This window comes from Lissotriton vulgaris, chromosome 3_1 (genome assembly GCF_964263255.1).
Source record: "Lissotriton vulgaris chromosome 3_1, aLisVul1.2, whole genome shotgun sequence".
NCBI classification, from domain to species: Eukaryota; Metazoa; Chordata; class Amphibia; order Caudata; family Salamandridae; genus Lissotriton; species Lissotriton vulgaris.
In genome coordinates, this window is record NC_141689.1 from 2,128,721,033 (window position 1) to 2,128,739,068 (window position 18,036).

The 18,036-nt window shown below is 42.1% G+C and overlaps 1 protein-coding gene across 1 annotated transcript in view; it reads right to left on the minus strand.

The window, feature by feature from the left end:
* GRXCR1 (glutaredoxin and cysteine rich domain containing 1) overlaps window positions 1-17,468 on the minus strand; it is a 418,974-nt gene extending 401,506 nt beyond the window's left edge. The window contains exon 1 of the mRNA XM_086963884.1: window positions 17,061-17,468. Coding sequence (XP_086820010.1) covers window positions 17,061-17,468 — 408 coding nt within the window. The remainder of the gene's footprint in view (window positions 1-17,060) is intronic.
* Between the last annotated feature and the right edge of the window lie 568 nt (window positions 17,469-18,036).

Here is an 18,036-nt window from a genome sequence, read left to right on the forward strand (position 1 = left end):
CCGAGACCCCCCAGTCAAAGTTTTCAGGATTAAGGACCCCCTCCTGACAAACAATTCTAAACCTATAGGCAAAGCTACTGGAATTATGAAGCAGGTGAGGACCAAATTATGCGGCAGGCTCGACTAAATTGTATGGTAAGAAAAAATAAATAATACTATGTGATGGTGCATATTTTGGGATAGTATTGCTTCGTTATTTTGACATTTGTACGCACAGTAATACTGAGGAAAAAAGATTTCATCTCATCAGTACCAGTTTATAATGAAAATACAGCAATAAACAACAGAAAGATGTCTGGTTAACTTTTGTGAAGGGCCTTCCGCTCCGCTCCGCAGGAATAAGTGCTGCCACATTAGAAGCTCACCTGACACTGGCCGGGAGCAGCAAGGGTCCCTTAAAATTCCTGTCTATTTGTATCTTACACCTCTCCAGTCCACCATTCATCTTTCACATCTCCCCTTTGTCTTCCACACCTTCTTGAACCAACGTCCCTCTCCCCTATTACCTCAGCACCCACCTCAGTACTCCCTCTCTTCCCTCATCGCTGTTGTCCCTCACCCATATTGTACCAAATTCTCTTTTTATGTCACAGATCGTCACTCCGCTATCTTCTCTCACGTTTAACAGTATCCCTCCTCTGTGCCCTCACCTTTCGCTCACACTCACTTCTCCTCTTGCGTTTCTGCACTTCTTCAGCACTTCACATTTCTCCTCATCCCTGACCTCTTCAATCTAATTCTCTCGCTCCCATGCTGTCCTCTCTCATCCCATCTACTCTCACCCTTTCATCTATCCTCACTGGGCATACCCGTATGCTCCTCTCGGCCTGTGCCAATCTTCTTATTGTTCCCTACTGCAAAAAAAACATGAATAGTCGGCCTCACTGTTTTGGTGCGGGCCGCTCAGTTGTGGAACTTTCACCCACCTTTGCTTCACTCCACCATTGATCAATTATCCTTTAGGAAGCTATAAAAACCTGGCCCTATACCCTGTGGGTTACCCCCTTTGGCTGGTTCTCCTTTCCCCTCTGTGTGTTTCTTATTTGCCATTTCAGCCAGCAGATGGTTATTAGCCCCAAGACACCTTTTTGGAAATAGTAATAATAAACAGAAGTGTGACCTGGAAGGTGGGACCCACTTTCTATCACTCCACGACCCACCTGTGGGTCGGGCCCCACAGTTTGAAGACCCCTGTTCTACAACATAAGCATTTGGTTAAGAAGAGTCCCCACCTCCGGCTACAAGGAAAAGGCGAATTGGCATACTATTGATATGTTAGAGTCTGCTATGATAGATGCATTTGGCATACCATGTGGTGTTATTATAATGTACTAATAAATATATCCCAAATATACCAATTTGCCTTTTCCTTGTAGCGGGAGGTGTGGACTCTTCTTGGCCAAATGCTTATGTTGTAGAAGGATGGATGAATTCCCTTCTAGCAGGTAATTGTGTTATAGGAAGTTGTTCTACTCCTGGCAAGTGATGTGCAAATTCTAAGTATTTCACCTAGGAATATACGGACTGGTTCCTTTCTCTTGTGGTGAGGGGTATTATGTCTGTTGTATGTGGTTCTGTAGCAGAGAGGATCGGCTAATTGCCTCATGCACAGTGCCTGTCGCTAGAATTGTTGTTGTAGAAATCCTCTCAGCAAGAGATACGGTATAAGTGGTATTCCTACCTTGGGTAAGTACTGTAGAGTATTGTAGAGTGTGGTATTTTTTGGGTCCCAATGGTGGATATGTCTGCATGACCTGATCATTGGCAAAAATCAGTTCATTACATGCTGTCAGGCTTCTCCAATATGAGCATCAACAACTTTGGCTGACTGTCCCTGAACATGCTCTTTCGTCCTCCCTATCGAGCAGGAGGAGGAGTACAGTGATCAGTGTAAAGAGCTCTTATGGTCCAGGTGGTCAGAGGGCACTGATTCTGCTTAGTGTGCTACTTAATCGATGTCATCCATTCAAATGATTCACCATGTTGGACCAGCACTTCAAAAGCTTTGATTGGCCCAATATGCAGTGGAAGTCGTGTGTCTCATATGACTGCAGCCATTAGTCTTGGGTCTGTAGCCCTTAGGGCTGGGACCGCAGAGAGAAACAGTACATTAATCTGAATTATTTGTAATGCTGCATAAACTAAACACGAATATGCTGTAGAGTACCAAATCAAACAATATGTCCCTACACTTTGGATTATATAGAAATTCAAAAATACAGCCAATGCAGTGCACTATACCAAGACTCACTGCAATAGTATACCACAGTATATTACAACACAGCTCATACACTGCAGAATATCAACGTGTACTCTGAACCGGGTTCTATCAGTGCAGTACTCTCTGTGGTGTAAATGCTGCAGACCAATACAATGCTCCATTGAGTCACCAACTCCTACGACCCTTTTATAGACACACACAAGACACTCTCTTTCACACATGTTCAGTCTCACACACATGCAGCCTTTCACACACGTTTACCTGAATGCCAAGCCCAAGCCGCCTCTTCAGTCACATTCTGCACAGTTGTGGAGAATCCTGACTCACTGATACTGAGTTCCTCATGTCTGTATATCACACTTTGGTGCAGGTGGCGCTAGCTGGCGGTGTGAAAAGAGTGCAGCGGGCCTTTGCACGAGCATCTACGTGCCAACGTGGTCCAAGAGGTGGGCAATTGCTAGTTGTGCGTTTCTGCCTTCTGATACAGGCCAAGACCAGGCACAAACAGGAAGCAGTCTGGAGCATCATGGGAGGGTCCAGGGGAAGCTAACACCATTAATGAAAAGAGGACGGAGAAAATAACAGCAATAAAGGCAGAAGGATGCACAACAAGCATTTGCAATACAATAGGTCTTACATTTACTGAGCTCTCGAAAATGCGAGACCTATTGCATTGCAAATGTTTTTTGCAAAAGCGCCCCCATGCCGCACTTTCACTTTAATGGCAGCCGTGCCCATTCTTTGGACGCGGCTCATCTACAGAAAGGGTCGTGGTCGCCATCAATGTGAAAACGCGGCATGAGGCACTTTGACAAACAGCAAAATTAAATAAAACATGCGCCACGTTCAGCACTGCAAATAAACCAAAGGCATGGCCGCGACTGTGGCGTGCCATGCTATGAAAAAAATATATGAAGTCTTACAAGAGAGCATGGTCTGTCTGGTTTGCAAGCAGGTGAAAAACATTTAACAAAATAATGCTCGGAGGCTGTAATTAAAGCCTAGCGAGCAACAACACACGTAACAGGGGGTGTCGCCATGGGAGGTTACAAATGAAGACAAGGCGGTATTAAGGAGGGACTAACAAGCCTATTAATGAATCAGAAGCTAGTATTCACCAAGGCTAATGAAAAATATGAGCAGAGAGAAAATACAGTATGACTCACAGAGCAGCGCATGTGCTGCCCAGGCTCCAGGGCATGTGCTGCCCAGGCTCAACCTAAAAAGCAGAGGCTTCCTTGTACAAACCCAAGCCACCTCCTCTTTAAAGAATCAGCCAATGAGAGGAGCAGGCAGGATCTGGGCACCAGACCTCAGTTTAAGTCATGGTTCAAGACTACTCTATTGCTCAACCTGGACAAGGGCAATATTGCTACACTTGGCAGCACAAGCTTGCCTTTACTGCTGCCTTAAAGATGCACACTTTGCATGTGAAATTTGGGTGACATTTAAAGTCGTCCACCTCGCATGCCCCCAGTGTGTTTTTAATAACTGCTTAGCTACTATTCCACTGCTAAACTAAGCAGCGGGAGATCAGAAGACCACGCAATCAATCTCCCACTCTCCACCCTTAGATCTTACGCAGCGCTGCCCCAAACACCTGATAGAGGCAGCCGTTGGTACTAGTTGAAGGTGTTGTGGCGATCAAAGTCGCTAATGATAAAGGACAACTTCTATAAGTTAGTGAACCCTTCCTTATGCAAATCAACTATTCCTAAAATTACCCATCTTTCGTTTTAGTAATTGGTCTGTGGATAAGGGCTCCTAATTACTGTGCTGACATAATATGCTAGATGTGCACCCATGATATGTAAGAATTAAGCTATGATATGAGGGTGGTTAAGAATTCACACAACAAGGCACAGTCAATATAACTTGGAAAAGGCCACACTTACATAAACAGTGTGCTTTGCAAAAGGAAAGGCTTTATCCCCTTCAACATAGCACATTTGCCTTAGGTCGTACCTCAGATCATAGTGGAGTGCAGGAATCAAATATCAGAAAAGCTCAAAACAGGGATTTACAGGAAGATTCTTTACAAAAATACGTTGGATGCAGGGTGGCGGCATGTAGAAATATTATAAATGAATGCGAACATTGTGTCCTTTGAAAATCTCTTTCATTTGTACCGTTCATTAATGTGTCCTCCTTGCAGAGTGTTAACATTGTTGTGCCTGATATCTGTCGAGTTTAGTTCTGGCAGTAAAGTACAGATTTTCTTTAAACTCGTCTCGGTGGATTTCATAACTGTACCTTGCATGGGAGCAAAAACAATAATACTATTGTGTCTCAGTTCATATACTTCCTGTTAAACAACAATATGGCACAAATTGCATTAAGCCGACATCTATAAATGAGCCAACTTGGATCCCGTTTTTGTTAATGAAAACACTCTACAAACCTAGGATCCTGAAACATTTAATCTTTCAATGGTTTTCAGAAATCTTAAAAGCCGGAAGAGTGTCTTGGAATATTAACTGAAAGGATCATAAAGTGTACCCCATTGTGTTGTTAAATAAAAAGCAGTTTCACTGGGAAAACCTGGGCTTTTACTCTTTGTAGCGACGACACAAAGAAGTGCAGTTTCCCCAGCAAAATGTCTGTTAAATATTTAAGTTAACACCAATACAGCATTGAAGTCAAGCACGTATTCAATAATATACCCCAAAAATAATAAAAGGCTAAAAAATGAAGTGCCTCAAAGGTTTTAAAAATCGGATAAAGGGAATTGGAGATGGCCTATAAAACACAAACCACCAAGGTCAATAGGCACAGATGGCTGGGTCCAACATGTCTTTTCAGGCCTACCACAAAGCAGCATGGGTTGGATAAATTTTTAACAATATTTTAAACTTCTCGCTTAGTAAATTTTGTAGGAGTGAAGCGGGGAGAGGCAAGTTGTTGGAGCTAGCGTTGGTCCCATGAATTTGAAAACACTCCATGCCAGGCCCAAATGCAAACTTGAGTTTTGTCACCAAAAGCTCAGAATGGGACAGCACTGAAAAACATGGCTGCTGGCAATGCTTTGTTGCTTGGATCAGTTGCCTGCTGTCCTCCTACCTCCAGTTTGACATTCAGACTTAAGAGAAATTATGCCTTTTTAAAATTATCTTTCAAGATAAGGCTGAAAGCCATAGGCAGAGTTCCAATAGGTTGGATATATTCAGCAGGTGGTTCCGCTGAAGCTTCTTTTCATGTAGCAAAAAACTTTCCATCCAAGTTGTGTCCTTCTGATGTGGTCTTAGCTCCTTGCTCTGGTTCTACGGAGGGCAAAATATTTCTAAGTTTCAATTTTCGGGATTATTAATTTTTTTCCTGTTATCATACCCACAAACTCTCAATACTTTGAACCAGATTCAAGGAGACCAGAGCACAAGCATCAAGAAACAGGCCCAAACATTCTTTTTATCCAGGAATAGAGTACAGTTCCCAATGCCTGCTGATCTGTTGTTTCTTCATTGGTTAGATGCCTTCTTGTTGTTTAGGTCCCTGAGCCCACAGCAGGCCATCTTGTCTGACTCTTGAGAAGCACTTCCAATCCCTGTCCTTGTCCGGGCAGATAAGTAACAGGGGTTTTTAGGTCTCGCTAGAGAGTCAGCCCATGCGCTGATTTTGCGAGAAATTTAGTAGGTGGTTTAAAAGTGCTACCCAGGCCGGCCACCAGCTTGCTATTACGCCCATAAGCGCTCGCGACTTGCACAGCACTTTTGCCCGTCGCGCGCACAACTCGCGTCACCACTCTTGTTTTTACATTTTTTTATTTCATTTCGCAGCCGCGTGGCGTTACTTTTAGGGCCGCACGGCCAATGCTTGTCTTCAGATACAATGGAGAGAGCAGAACACGAACTTCGCCGCCACCGGTTCTGATTAGTATCTGCTCGTCTTTTAGTCAGCCGCCCCCCTGCTTTTGTGCAGGTATCTGCCACTCTCGAACACCTTTAGTGGCACTCCGAGGCCTCTGCAGCCTTAAGGGCTACTCTCACCTGGGTATAAACCGGCAGCACCAGGGTCCGACTTCCTGACCCCCATACAGCCTCAGTCCCCGCAGACTCGTCACTCCCGCGCCCCACAGCCCTACCCGGCCTCAGTGCTGCTTTGAAAGCCCTTTCCAGCATCGGTCCTCCTCTGATCCTTCTGCGACATCCGTGCTCCATTGACCCCCTTCCAGCCTCAGTTCTTCTCAAGAGCTGCTCTGTGTAAGGAATCTCCTGGACGCAGTCCTTGGAACAAGGAGTACTTTTATTGCAAAGTAAAAACCCTGACACAAATCACTATGTATGATAGTGACCTCATCCTTCCTTGAAGGCTGCACCAATCATCCTTCCAAACATTCTCTAATCCCTCAACTCCCCAGATTCCATCTCACAGGATGTTGTCATCACAGTACGTTGCCCTGGGAGGGACACCACTAGTAAGTGACATAAATGACATCACAATACCCTTCCCTCCTTTTAATGCACACACAACTGTATAGCTATAGTAACGAAATATGTGAGGACTGTCACTGTCCCACTCTCGCCCCCAGGTTATCACGCTCTGCCCTTCTTTCCCTGAGACCCCCAAGTTTACTGTCCTGCTCGCACAATTACCACTACTCTTTACCCGTCACTCTGAGCCCCCTCACATGCGAGGAGATCTTTGTACCCCGTACGTCACTCACCACTACTCTCTACCCATCCCTCCGGCCCCCCTCGCAGCCAAGGGGACCCTGATACCCCACGGATGTCACTCACCACTACTCTCTACCCATCCCTGAGCCCCCCCTCGCAGCCGAGGGGAGCCTTGTACCCCAGTGATGTCACTCACCACTACTCTATACCCATCCCCCTGCCGCCCACTCACAGCCACGGCGATCATTGTACCCCGTATGTCACTCACCACTGCTCTCTACCCGTCCATCTGCCCCCCTCACAGGCGGGGGATCCTCGTACCCCACGGATTTTACTCACCACTACTCTCTACCCGTCACTCAGGGCCACCCATTACTTCCATGGAGCTTGCGCACCTCTATAGATAAGTCCCTGGGCCTCTACAGGGGTCTTGTGAACTCGCCCTCCCTCCCCAGGTATCCCTGTCCCTCCTCCTGCCCTCAGATCCCCTCACTCTCTGCCCGGATCCTCCGCTCCGCCGTTGCCATCTTTGTTTGCATGTCAGCTGAGAAAAGGCAGAGCCAGTTTGAGCATCAGCAAGGCCGGGGTGGGGGCATCGGAGAGGAGGGGGGACCGGGACGAGGAGGATGAGGGAAGAGAGGGACAAGATTGTGAGTGATGAAGGACAGGGAACCCTCATGCCACTTGTGACACAGTCCCAGAGCTGGTTTATTTCTTAAACAAACAGCGTATTGCATTCTGGGTCTTGTAGTTTCAGTGCTAGCTTGGCTCTTTATGTGTTGTACTCTCTCAAGAAGTGCCTAGAAGCCTTTGTGTGTTTGCATCTTCAATAAACCTCACATCAGTATGACATCAAACCCCCTGAATACTGCGTGCAAACTGACTGTAGGTGCCACACTCTGTATGGGACCCCACTTGAGACAACCATTGGCGTAGCCAATAGGTCTCAGCTTTGGGGCCTTATAAGTGTTTAACCATGCAACAGTTAATGTTGTTGCACCAAGGATATTGTGCTGCATAACTAAATACTATCTATTTACCGAATTCCACTGCCCCTCATAAGCACAGCACAAACCATCTCCTCTTTACCTGGCTTGATTCTTTGAATGCTCTCACAGACTATATGAGTAAAAAAGACCAGCAAATCGTCTTGAACTTTGATTTCTCCTTTCATCACTCAGAGCAATTTAGTCATGAAACCAAATTTCCCTTTCTCAATTTTCAAGTAAGTGGGATATCATTGGGGGTCGCAATCGAATTCAGTAGTATGCTAACCAATTCTTTCCACAGAGTTACAGATTTAAAAACTAAGGGCCTGAGTTAGATCTTGGCAGACGGGTTACTCTGTCACAATGGTGACAGATATACTGTCCGCAGAAATATAAATCCCATTATATTTCATGGGAGTTATAGTTTGGCGTCACTGTTGTGTCGGAGCAACCCATCCATTGAGATCTAAATCAGGCCCTAAAACTTTAAGTAAATAAATAAATGCTGCCAGCTCAGCAGACGTTTGACATGAAGTGAGATTAACACACATAACCATTGTGGCGTTTTTACTATTTCTCCACTCACACTAAAATGCACACTAAAATCCCATAGGTTATAACTGTAGCACGACATGATGCTGACTAGCTGCCTACTATTACATCAGTTAACCATACAAAAAAACAATCTAAAATTGTACAAGCCAGGAAAACATAATATTATCACCTCTGTCCCCTAGCCATTTTTGAGTTATTTTCATATTTATTTACAAACTTCGACCCATACATCTTTCAGACGCTACAGGAACGCTAAAACAATAGTATTTGGTTTTACACTACTACTGCTACACTATGTCTTAGTAATATGAACGATAATATTAATAACATCAAGATAATATTTGGGCAACTAAGTATTACTATACTCAAAATAAAATCCTTACACTTTAAAGAATTCCTGCTCAACTATGAGGACCGTCACTTTTAAGTCCACGAAATGTTCTTGGTATAAAGAAAAAAGATCCTGAGGTGTTGTATCAATGTTGCCTTTTCTGCATGTTCACCCTAGATATGTTTGCCTTTTTTATGGAATGATATTGCTGGTACTATGACTTTGGGCACAGTGAAACTGCCACTCAGTTTAATGGGACATGTGCTCTCGCCCGAAAACATGAGGTACAGTGAGCTACATCCAATTGACGTATATAACTTTCCAGTAAGGCCATGGTAAAAATGGGCCGGTGAAGTGCAAGTTTAATGTCACATGTAGATTGCAGAAAAAGTCATTCTTGTTCACCACAGGGACAGGGCCAGCTGCAGTTTAAAACAATACAGTAACACATTAGAGAAAAGTGCTCTCCCTCGTAGACAAACCTACGTTTATTCATTAGCAAAATCGTCATTAAGTGTGTCCTGTGGCCCACATGGTTAGGTGTTTAAAGTATAAAAGTGAAATTTTTTAAATATTAAACAAATGCATGTCACTACAGTAGGCAACTACCACTTATTGTTTATCATTGTATAAGTAAAGATGTAATTTCCTATGGATAGGCCAGATGGAGAAAAATTATATTTTTACAGTTTCAGCCATGAAAACTATAGGAACGTGTTCAAATGTTATTTTTTACTATTTAAACAAAATCTAGCTGGTAATACAATCAAACTTTCAGTAGCACGTCAGCTGGAGTTTCTTTGCCTCCTTTGGAAATAAAAACTATCCCAATTATTGGTTTGAAAGTGTTCTTCCAGGAAACACTAAATCAACTTCTAAAGATGTTAGGACTGTTGTGGGTTAACCTCCGAGCACTTATCTGGAATGGTTAGAATGGGAGGGGACAGGAACAGATGGCATCACAAAGGATCATAGTAGAAACCTGACTTTTGATATTAAGATGCCAGAATCAGACCCATGTGACAGAATACTTTCTTACACATAATGCCCCCAATCATTTATTTCTGTCCCAGCAGAAGGAAACGCTGTTCATAGATCAATAAGAGGAAGTGGCTCCTCATTTCCATGGGGCTGAATCTAGGAGGAGACCCCAATGTATGCTACTTTTGAATAGAGGCCTGCACAATGTTCCACGTCTAGTTTGACAGTGCTATAAAAGGGGACTAAGTTTTAGAGTGGATTTTGTATACAGCGTCATCACTCACTGGATAGAGCATTTAATAAAAGTCTTACCTCACCACCTTTTCTTCAGTCTACTACTGGATTTTAAAAGACACAAGAAGAGAAGAAAAAGGGGCAGTCTACTTTTTGTCTGCATTCAAAGAGGACTGAGATGTCACATGCTCTTCAGTGGTGAGATGGCTGGCCCACCAAACTGACCTAGGGATACAAAAAAATGAAAAAGGGTTCCATGCTGTGAGTGGGAAAACAGGGACTAGAAGACACTGAACCCTTTATGAGCCCTCTCTGGAGATAGACCTGAACCTCAGGAGATTTCCCTGGAAGAATTAAAGATGTAGTGGAGACCAAACGTGACTTTTACATCCTCTGCAAGAAATGTGGATTCTTGGCAGTTGCAGGAAGCAAGAGTAGTGAGGTCTGGCTCACTCTTAGATTTGTGACTAGAGTGTCACAGAACAGCATCAGCAAGATTGAAAGTATTGAAGTCTACCTTGATGGAGGATACCTGAACTTAACCTCTGAGCTCCCAGCCTCTGTATAAATGAACAGTTTGCTGGTAAAGTTTTCCTATTTTCCTTGGTACAAGAGCAGCCTCTAATGGCTGTTTTGGGTCAGACTAGCAGTGAGATTTGCATTACCCCTTTAGCAAATCCACCTTTTATGCATGCTCACCCCGGATTGTTCACATTTTTGGGGGATTGAAATCTTTGTGCACTTTTACCCCTGATAAACATGAGTAAAATTACTGTGCATCCACTTATGGTTAAATTGGAATATTTCCGATTGGCATATGTAACTTGCCAAAAAGTATCTACTACATGATGTAGAAAATGAACCCAGGGCCTGGCAGTACAGTGGCACCTGTGGGCTGCAGCACCCATTGTGCAATCCACAGAGTGGGCCTGGAAAACATGGCTTCAGGCCTATAAATAAATAAATAAATAAATAACGTGTGTAGCTTGCCTGCAGCAACCCAGACACCTACTATCAAACTTGTCAAAATAACCCTTTCTGACAGGCATGACACCCTGTTTTAAATAATAATAAGTCACTTCTGAGTATAGAATATAGTGTGCCTAACATTTATAAGCAGAACATGCACAAAATTAAAGCTGGCATATTCTTCCAGTGAATAGCCCCAAAAAAGATATATCTACTGGCAGGTCTTTAGCTGAATCCTAGAAAATGTCAAAGTACAGATTACAAATGTTGATCTGTACCTTTTGACTGGAAACTTCGATAAAAGTCACTCAATGAAAATCTATAACATTTATTACAACCCAATTTAATGGTAGAGTCAGATTTTTATTAAATATTTGGAAAAGTAACTTTTAGAAAGTTACCTTTTACCTGCCCAAACTTCGAGTAGTCTAATTAACATTAGCCTATTGACAGCTGGTGCACCAGTGCTTGAATCAATAAAGACATATGAAACCTGTTCCCAGATTAGAAACAATGACCTGAGTGTGGGAGGTGTTTTTCTTCCCCTTGCAGTAAGACCACTTAGGGTGGACCCAGGAACCTCATTAACATGCAAAAGGTCAATTCTAAGTTAGGCATTTCTGCTCTTTGCCGTAGGTACTAGGGGGTTGAGCTCAGGTTAATTTAGCAATTGATTTTTGAGGTTCACCCAAATGCGGTTTTGCTAATATTCCTTGAGGTGGATGACATCTTACCCCCACTTTCTTACACCTCATTTGTTTCTACAGACATTTTTCTATTTACTCCAAAAACTCATATAGTCTGTTGCCTTACTACATTTTTGACAATTTCTGTGACATTTTGCTTATTAAACTTTTTGGGGATTTTTTTAAATAGGTTTGGGGACTTTATTTTGCTATTTTCATATCTTTAATGCTGTTTTGTACTGTTTGAACCTATTGTGAATTTCTCTGGGGAACAGTCTGCAGCTTGTGCAATAGATACTAGGGTTTAGGTAAAATTGTTTCTTTGAACCATGCTGTATGCCAGCACAATTTTTGAATAAATAATAACAACTTTCTGAGAGGCATGTTGTGAGTTATTGCTGAGTTTGCAGAGACTGAAGAAGGGATGAATATTGCAATGTTGAATTGTATCTCGCAATGCATGCCCCATCCAGAAATATGTGAATTTGACAAAGATCAATTTTGTCGAAAATGTTTCTGGCCACCTGGTTTAACTTGAAGTGGTTCTTGCAAATTTTTCACCAGGACTGGCATTAACCAGGTTTTTGCCAAAAAATCCTAAACCCAATGTGTTTTTCTCAGAGTTATTTTATACCCTACTCTTCCCATACAATCCTCACTTTTTTCCAGTCTCAGTTCCCGGATTTGCACCCCGACCAAGCTCCCCTTGCTCACTTTTCTTTTTCCTCATTTGTTGTGCAGTTGTCTTTAATCTTTCTTTCAGTTTTGAAACAGAATTTAGATCTGGGATTCAAACCTGGGTCTGGCATTCCTTTGCCCAAGAAAATCATTAGATTTTTATGCAAATTAATTTTACTCATGAAGGCAATTAGGAAAACCAGAGTATTATCATGCTGATGTCCGTTCTAGGAATGTGTCAGTAAATTTGGCTTCACCTTCTGTTTCGGTGGTGGAAACAATGAAGTCTAAACTTTACGTAACTTTGCACTTGCAAATGGTGAAGGGCAAAATATAGTAAAGTTGCTCAATGTATAAGAGTAAAGTTACATATGTAACTTACTCACAAGTGTAAGTTACCTGTGTGAATAGCCCTGAATATCTCATGGTGGTAAAACACAGCCTACATTCTCCCTTAAAGCAAAGCAACCACAGGGTCTTGTTATACATCAACAATAGGCAGCAGATTTTTTTCATGGTGGTCCAAAAATGTTGCTCATGAAGGAACTGAGACAAGGGCTGCGGTGCATTTTTATGAGATGATTTTAGTCAAGTGGGGTAATTTTAATTAGTAATCATGTCTTCTGGGAGACAAGATAGTAGTTTTTCCATGAGACAAGTTTCCATGTGCCCCTATTGATATGGTACCAGAATATTGAGATATGCGTATCATGGTACAATAATGTTGTGGCAAATGTTTCAAAGACCAAAATATCATAAAGATAAGTTTAAGTAGGTCAGTTTAGGTTTAATTTATTTAACTCAATGTATATATGTACATTGCCGAGATTCAACGTTCGTGTTTGTCCAGTAAAGCATATTAAATCTATAGTTTTATATCCAACTTCTAAGTATATTAGTTGTCGATATTTGCTACATTATTATATGGTGGAACACATTTTAAAACTCGATATTCTAGCATACAATCACCCCCTTCTACTACTCCAAGTTTGCTTTCTAGCAACTGTGGAACACCAATGATGTTCAGTAGGAAGAAGACAGAACTACTGGAGAAAACAAACTAGTGAAGAGCTTTACTATGCTAAGACAATATTTTCATGTTTTTAAAAAGGAGAACAATTTCACATACTGCATGTTTTTTTCTTTTGTTATCTGTAGGGAGGCAGTTGGGCCTTATTTATTTAAATATTTAGAATAGTTTATGTTTATAGTTCATAGTTTAGTTGGGTCTTATTTATTTAAATATTTAGTATAGTTTATGTTTATAGTTTATACTTAGTATATAGTTTTATAGTATCTCCCTATACTTGTCCGATTGAAGCTTTTCCTACTATTGGACGGCAAGAGGTCCTTCAGTGAACCACTCTAAAACTTCCTTCCAGGTTCCTTTGTATTTTTCTATTTTGCATTATTATTACAGTACTTTGTACATTCTATATTGTTTTTGTTTTACATTCTGTTTGTTTCTTTCTCATGTGAGAATCCGTAGATGGCCATTGGACTTTGCACATGTCTGAACATTATGTATCTTGCTATAATTCTATATTGCAATTGTTTTCTCTTCCTTTGTTTTGTCCTGCATTGTTTTTGAAAACCTAATAAAAAACCTTTGAACAAACAAGAAAAATATTTAGTAAAGTGGTGTATCCCTACTGGAGTTGTGTTGCTGTACAATGATCTATGTAGGTGCACACATTCATTTAATTCAAGATGATCAGGTTGCTCAATTTTAAGGTCATGTAATCACCTCAACCTCTCTATATCCCCAATGCTGACCCAGACAGAGGTGTGATCAAGTTATTTTGGATAGTTCATGCTTGAAGTTGCATAACTTGTGTTTTGAGATTATGATTAAATACAAATTGTGAACATAATGTGGATCTAATACCCAGCGAATTTTCAGATGTATTGATGCTACAAATATTATCTCTAGTACTTGAATTATATAAGTTGAATTGTGACACTGGATAGAAAAATAAAGTTTGGTTTCGAGAACACTTCGATATAGGAGGGGCTTTCTCTCCACAATACTAATTGTCTCTCGGGGGACTGAAAAAACACTTAATGAAAAAATGGATTGGGGGACACAAATAAAGGAAGCCAGTATAAAATTGACTCAGTCGACTGGGGGCATCCTAAAAATTTACAAAAGTTGCACGCACAAAGTGATAGGTCCTATAGCAGAAATCTACAAAACACAGGCCAGGGGAGCCTCACTGTATGGGACAGAATTATGGGGCCACTGTCCATCACCTTCCCTATCTATGCCAGAGAACCTATTCCTTAGGCAATTGCTGGGCCTCCCTACGAGTACCCCATTAACACAGCTTAGGATGGATTTAGGGATTGACCCTATAGCAGATGTAGTCTCCTCTAGACCCCTTTTATACTGGTGATGCCTGTGGAGTGCACCTGAACTTGCTGACTATAAAGAGGAGTTGAAGGATGTTATGAGCCTCCTAGGTGCAGGGAAACTCCCTTGGCTAGCTCATATCAGGAACTCTTGCCAGGCCCTAGGGACGGCAAATATGTGGACAACTCCAGAAGAGACCTGTCCCACAATCGTCAGAAAGGCACTACTTGACTCCCATAGAGAACACAAATTGGCTTTACTAGGGCAGGGGACAAAGCCGAGCTGCTTAACCTCCAGGTTTCTGGATATCAAGCAGTAATACAGGTTAGAACCAGCACTTGATCACATCCAACCGCTTATGGCAAAGAAACTCTTCCTTCAATTCAGACATGGGGTGCTCCCACTTCGAGCATTTACTAACAAATGGCAGGGAGCCCATAAACTTGATTGTCCAGGGTGCGATCGAGTTGAGGAAACTGAAATGCATGACCTTTTGTTTTGCCCCACCTACGGAAATCCAAGGTCTTGGTGGCTGTTACAACTGTGCAGAAACATGGGGGTCAGACATTACATAGAGGTGCACAGGATTTTTAAGCATGAAACCGATAGACTTATTGTGTTCACCATTTCTCGGTTCCTATACTCGATGTGGTGCACTCGAGGAGCTATTCTAAAGAAAACCCTTTTAGGAAATTCCTAGCTCCATAGCAACTTTCACACATGCCATGCAATGTTATGTTTGCACACATTCACTGTACGATTATTTATACTGTAATTACCCTTCCTCTAGGTCTTTTAATTGTGTAATACTATTCATTTTAACCTGGATTTCTTAACATTGCGTCATATATCTATCAGACAAAGTCAAAAGCTTTTTTCAACAACCGACAGGTGTCCTATTTAGCAATGAATGTGTTATTTGCTTAAATATGAGTTACTCTATCCCCTCCTGCACTCAATGTAGAAAGTACAAACTCTGCTGTTCATTGCACCATACCCAATCATAGTACCTTGAGTTGCCATGAGGAAGCGTACCCAAGAACGTACCAAACTTTTTTTGCACAACTCTGAAAAGTACTAATTTTAAACACAGAACTAATGTACACAGTTTTTATTATGATATATTGTAATGTTTTCTTTTTTTATCTAATTGTACTGTATTGTTTCTTTTATGTGCTTTTATTGCCTGCAGGGCCGAAATAAAGCTATTGACTGACTGACTGACTGGATATAATGTGGATCTAATACCCAACGAATTTTCAGATGTATGGATGCTACACATATTATCTCTAGTACTTGAATTATATACGTTGAATTGTGACACTGGACAGAAAAATAAAGTTTGGCTTCAAGAACAGTTCGATATAGGAGGGGCTCTCTCTCCACAATACTAATAGGTCTCGCCAGGTACTGAAAAAACAAAATATGATGCAATTCTGAGCCTCGCAAGGGAACAAGGGCTATATTTGGAAGTAGAGTGCGACTTGAGTTTATGCATAATGTAAGATTCTTGCTTTTGCTAGGGAGGGGTCATAGCGGTTAACTTCCAGGTCACATCAGCCACTGTGGCAACGTTTGTCCGGCAACTATTTAATAATTTAGATGTAATCATATAATAAACCTGATCATGGGGAATAACATTGGAATGGAATTCGGTATTTAATGAAATAAAACATTGCATGTGGCACATTTAAACTAATGTATTAAATATTATCGTTATAAGAGTTTTGCATATTATAATTACATACTGTCGAGTTTTAAGAAGTAGAAACAGAGTCAAAAACATTGTCACTTTTCCTCAGTCAAATTTGATGTAGATATACATCAGGCCCTTAATTCATCCGAGACTTTTAAGTGGGAGGAAGGCACTCAAGCTCAGTCAGCATTTAACTTGATTACGTTATCAACCAAAATGCAGCTCAATTTGCACTCATAAATAATTATGCAGCCGGGATGCCATATGTGACAGAAAGCCTGCTGAAACAGTAACCCTCGGCTGCCAGATGCCAACGAAGCAGGACGCAGCTTTCTAACTCTGCGATGATTCATTTCCAAACAGAGCCATAGTGCCTGCTCAGTTCCCGGAACCGCTGTGCGCCGGCCTGTGATGTCATGCTTTTGTAGGTAAAAGGTCATATCGTGATCAAGAGTTCCGGGCTGCCGGACTTGCTTGCCTGTGACTGAGTCAGTCAAAGTATGAGTTACTGAGACGAGCAGTCAAGCCAGCTAGAAGGGACTCCGGCCTACCAATGTGTGGTAAGGGCTTTGCGTGAGGAAGTCACCTTGCAATATGTGTCAGGAAGGAGTGGGACAGACACAAGACCAAGAAACAGAACGGGGAACTACCAAAAACACCTTCTTGTGTCTCATAAAGATGTGTATTTAATCCCATTTACAAATCACGTTTACAGCTATCAATGCACAAATCATCACAAGACAGAAATTAATTTTACCTGAAACACTGTTTCCATACTGTCGAAGAGCGCCTGTCCGGCGCTGACTTTGTGCTTGACTCCCCGCACTGTTCCATTTTTGCTTAGAATGTTAACTCTTCGCGTGCCGTAGCCCCTGTCCTTGGTCGCCCTCGCCAAAACAAGCAAGTCATCCGGCTCGTTTTCACTGTCGCCCCATTCCGATCCCAGGTGCCCATTCTGGTGCCCGTCGGACTCGCTCTGGGCGCTGTTCTGGTCCGTCCCGGTGCTGCTGGTGCACTCCGAGTCCAGGGAGTCCCCGGGTTCCCCATCGGCGTAGACCTCCCGCAGGACTCTCCCGCTGTGCGAAGAAGCTATCCTGAATCGCACCCTCCGCGGCTGCCGCTCCCCCTCAGGTTTCATCTCGCTATTAGGCATCGCCCCATCCATGGATAAAAGCTTAGCACTTTACATTGTCCTGGTTTTAGTTGCCACCTTATCTGCCAATTTACTACATTCAAAAATGCCTCCGCAGTTTTTCTGGTGACAGCAGTACCCATATGGAATGTATGTCTGAAGGAGAGCGGGGTCAGAAGGACCTGCTCTGCAGCCTGCCAATGAATAATGGATACAAGTCTCCTATGGTTACCTTTAAACTAAAACCTGCAAACTGATACCACCCATTAAAAATTAAAGAACTATTGTGGACTTTTATAACAGCTCAAGTGCAGAGAAGTGACACACAAAAGAAAGAATACCAACGCAAACGACATCGTCGCAGTTTTAGAAAAAAATGCAGTAGGCAGATCTCTTTTACACAGAGTGGGGAAGACTGCCTGATAGCCGCACCCATTTAATCATGAATCCTGGGGCACACAGATACAAATATGTTCAAAGGATATATATCTGGCGACCGCTAGTAGGTAATATATATATATATATATATATATATATATATATATATATATATATATATATATATATATATAGGTAGTTATAGTTAAGACCTTCTTTCCAT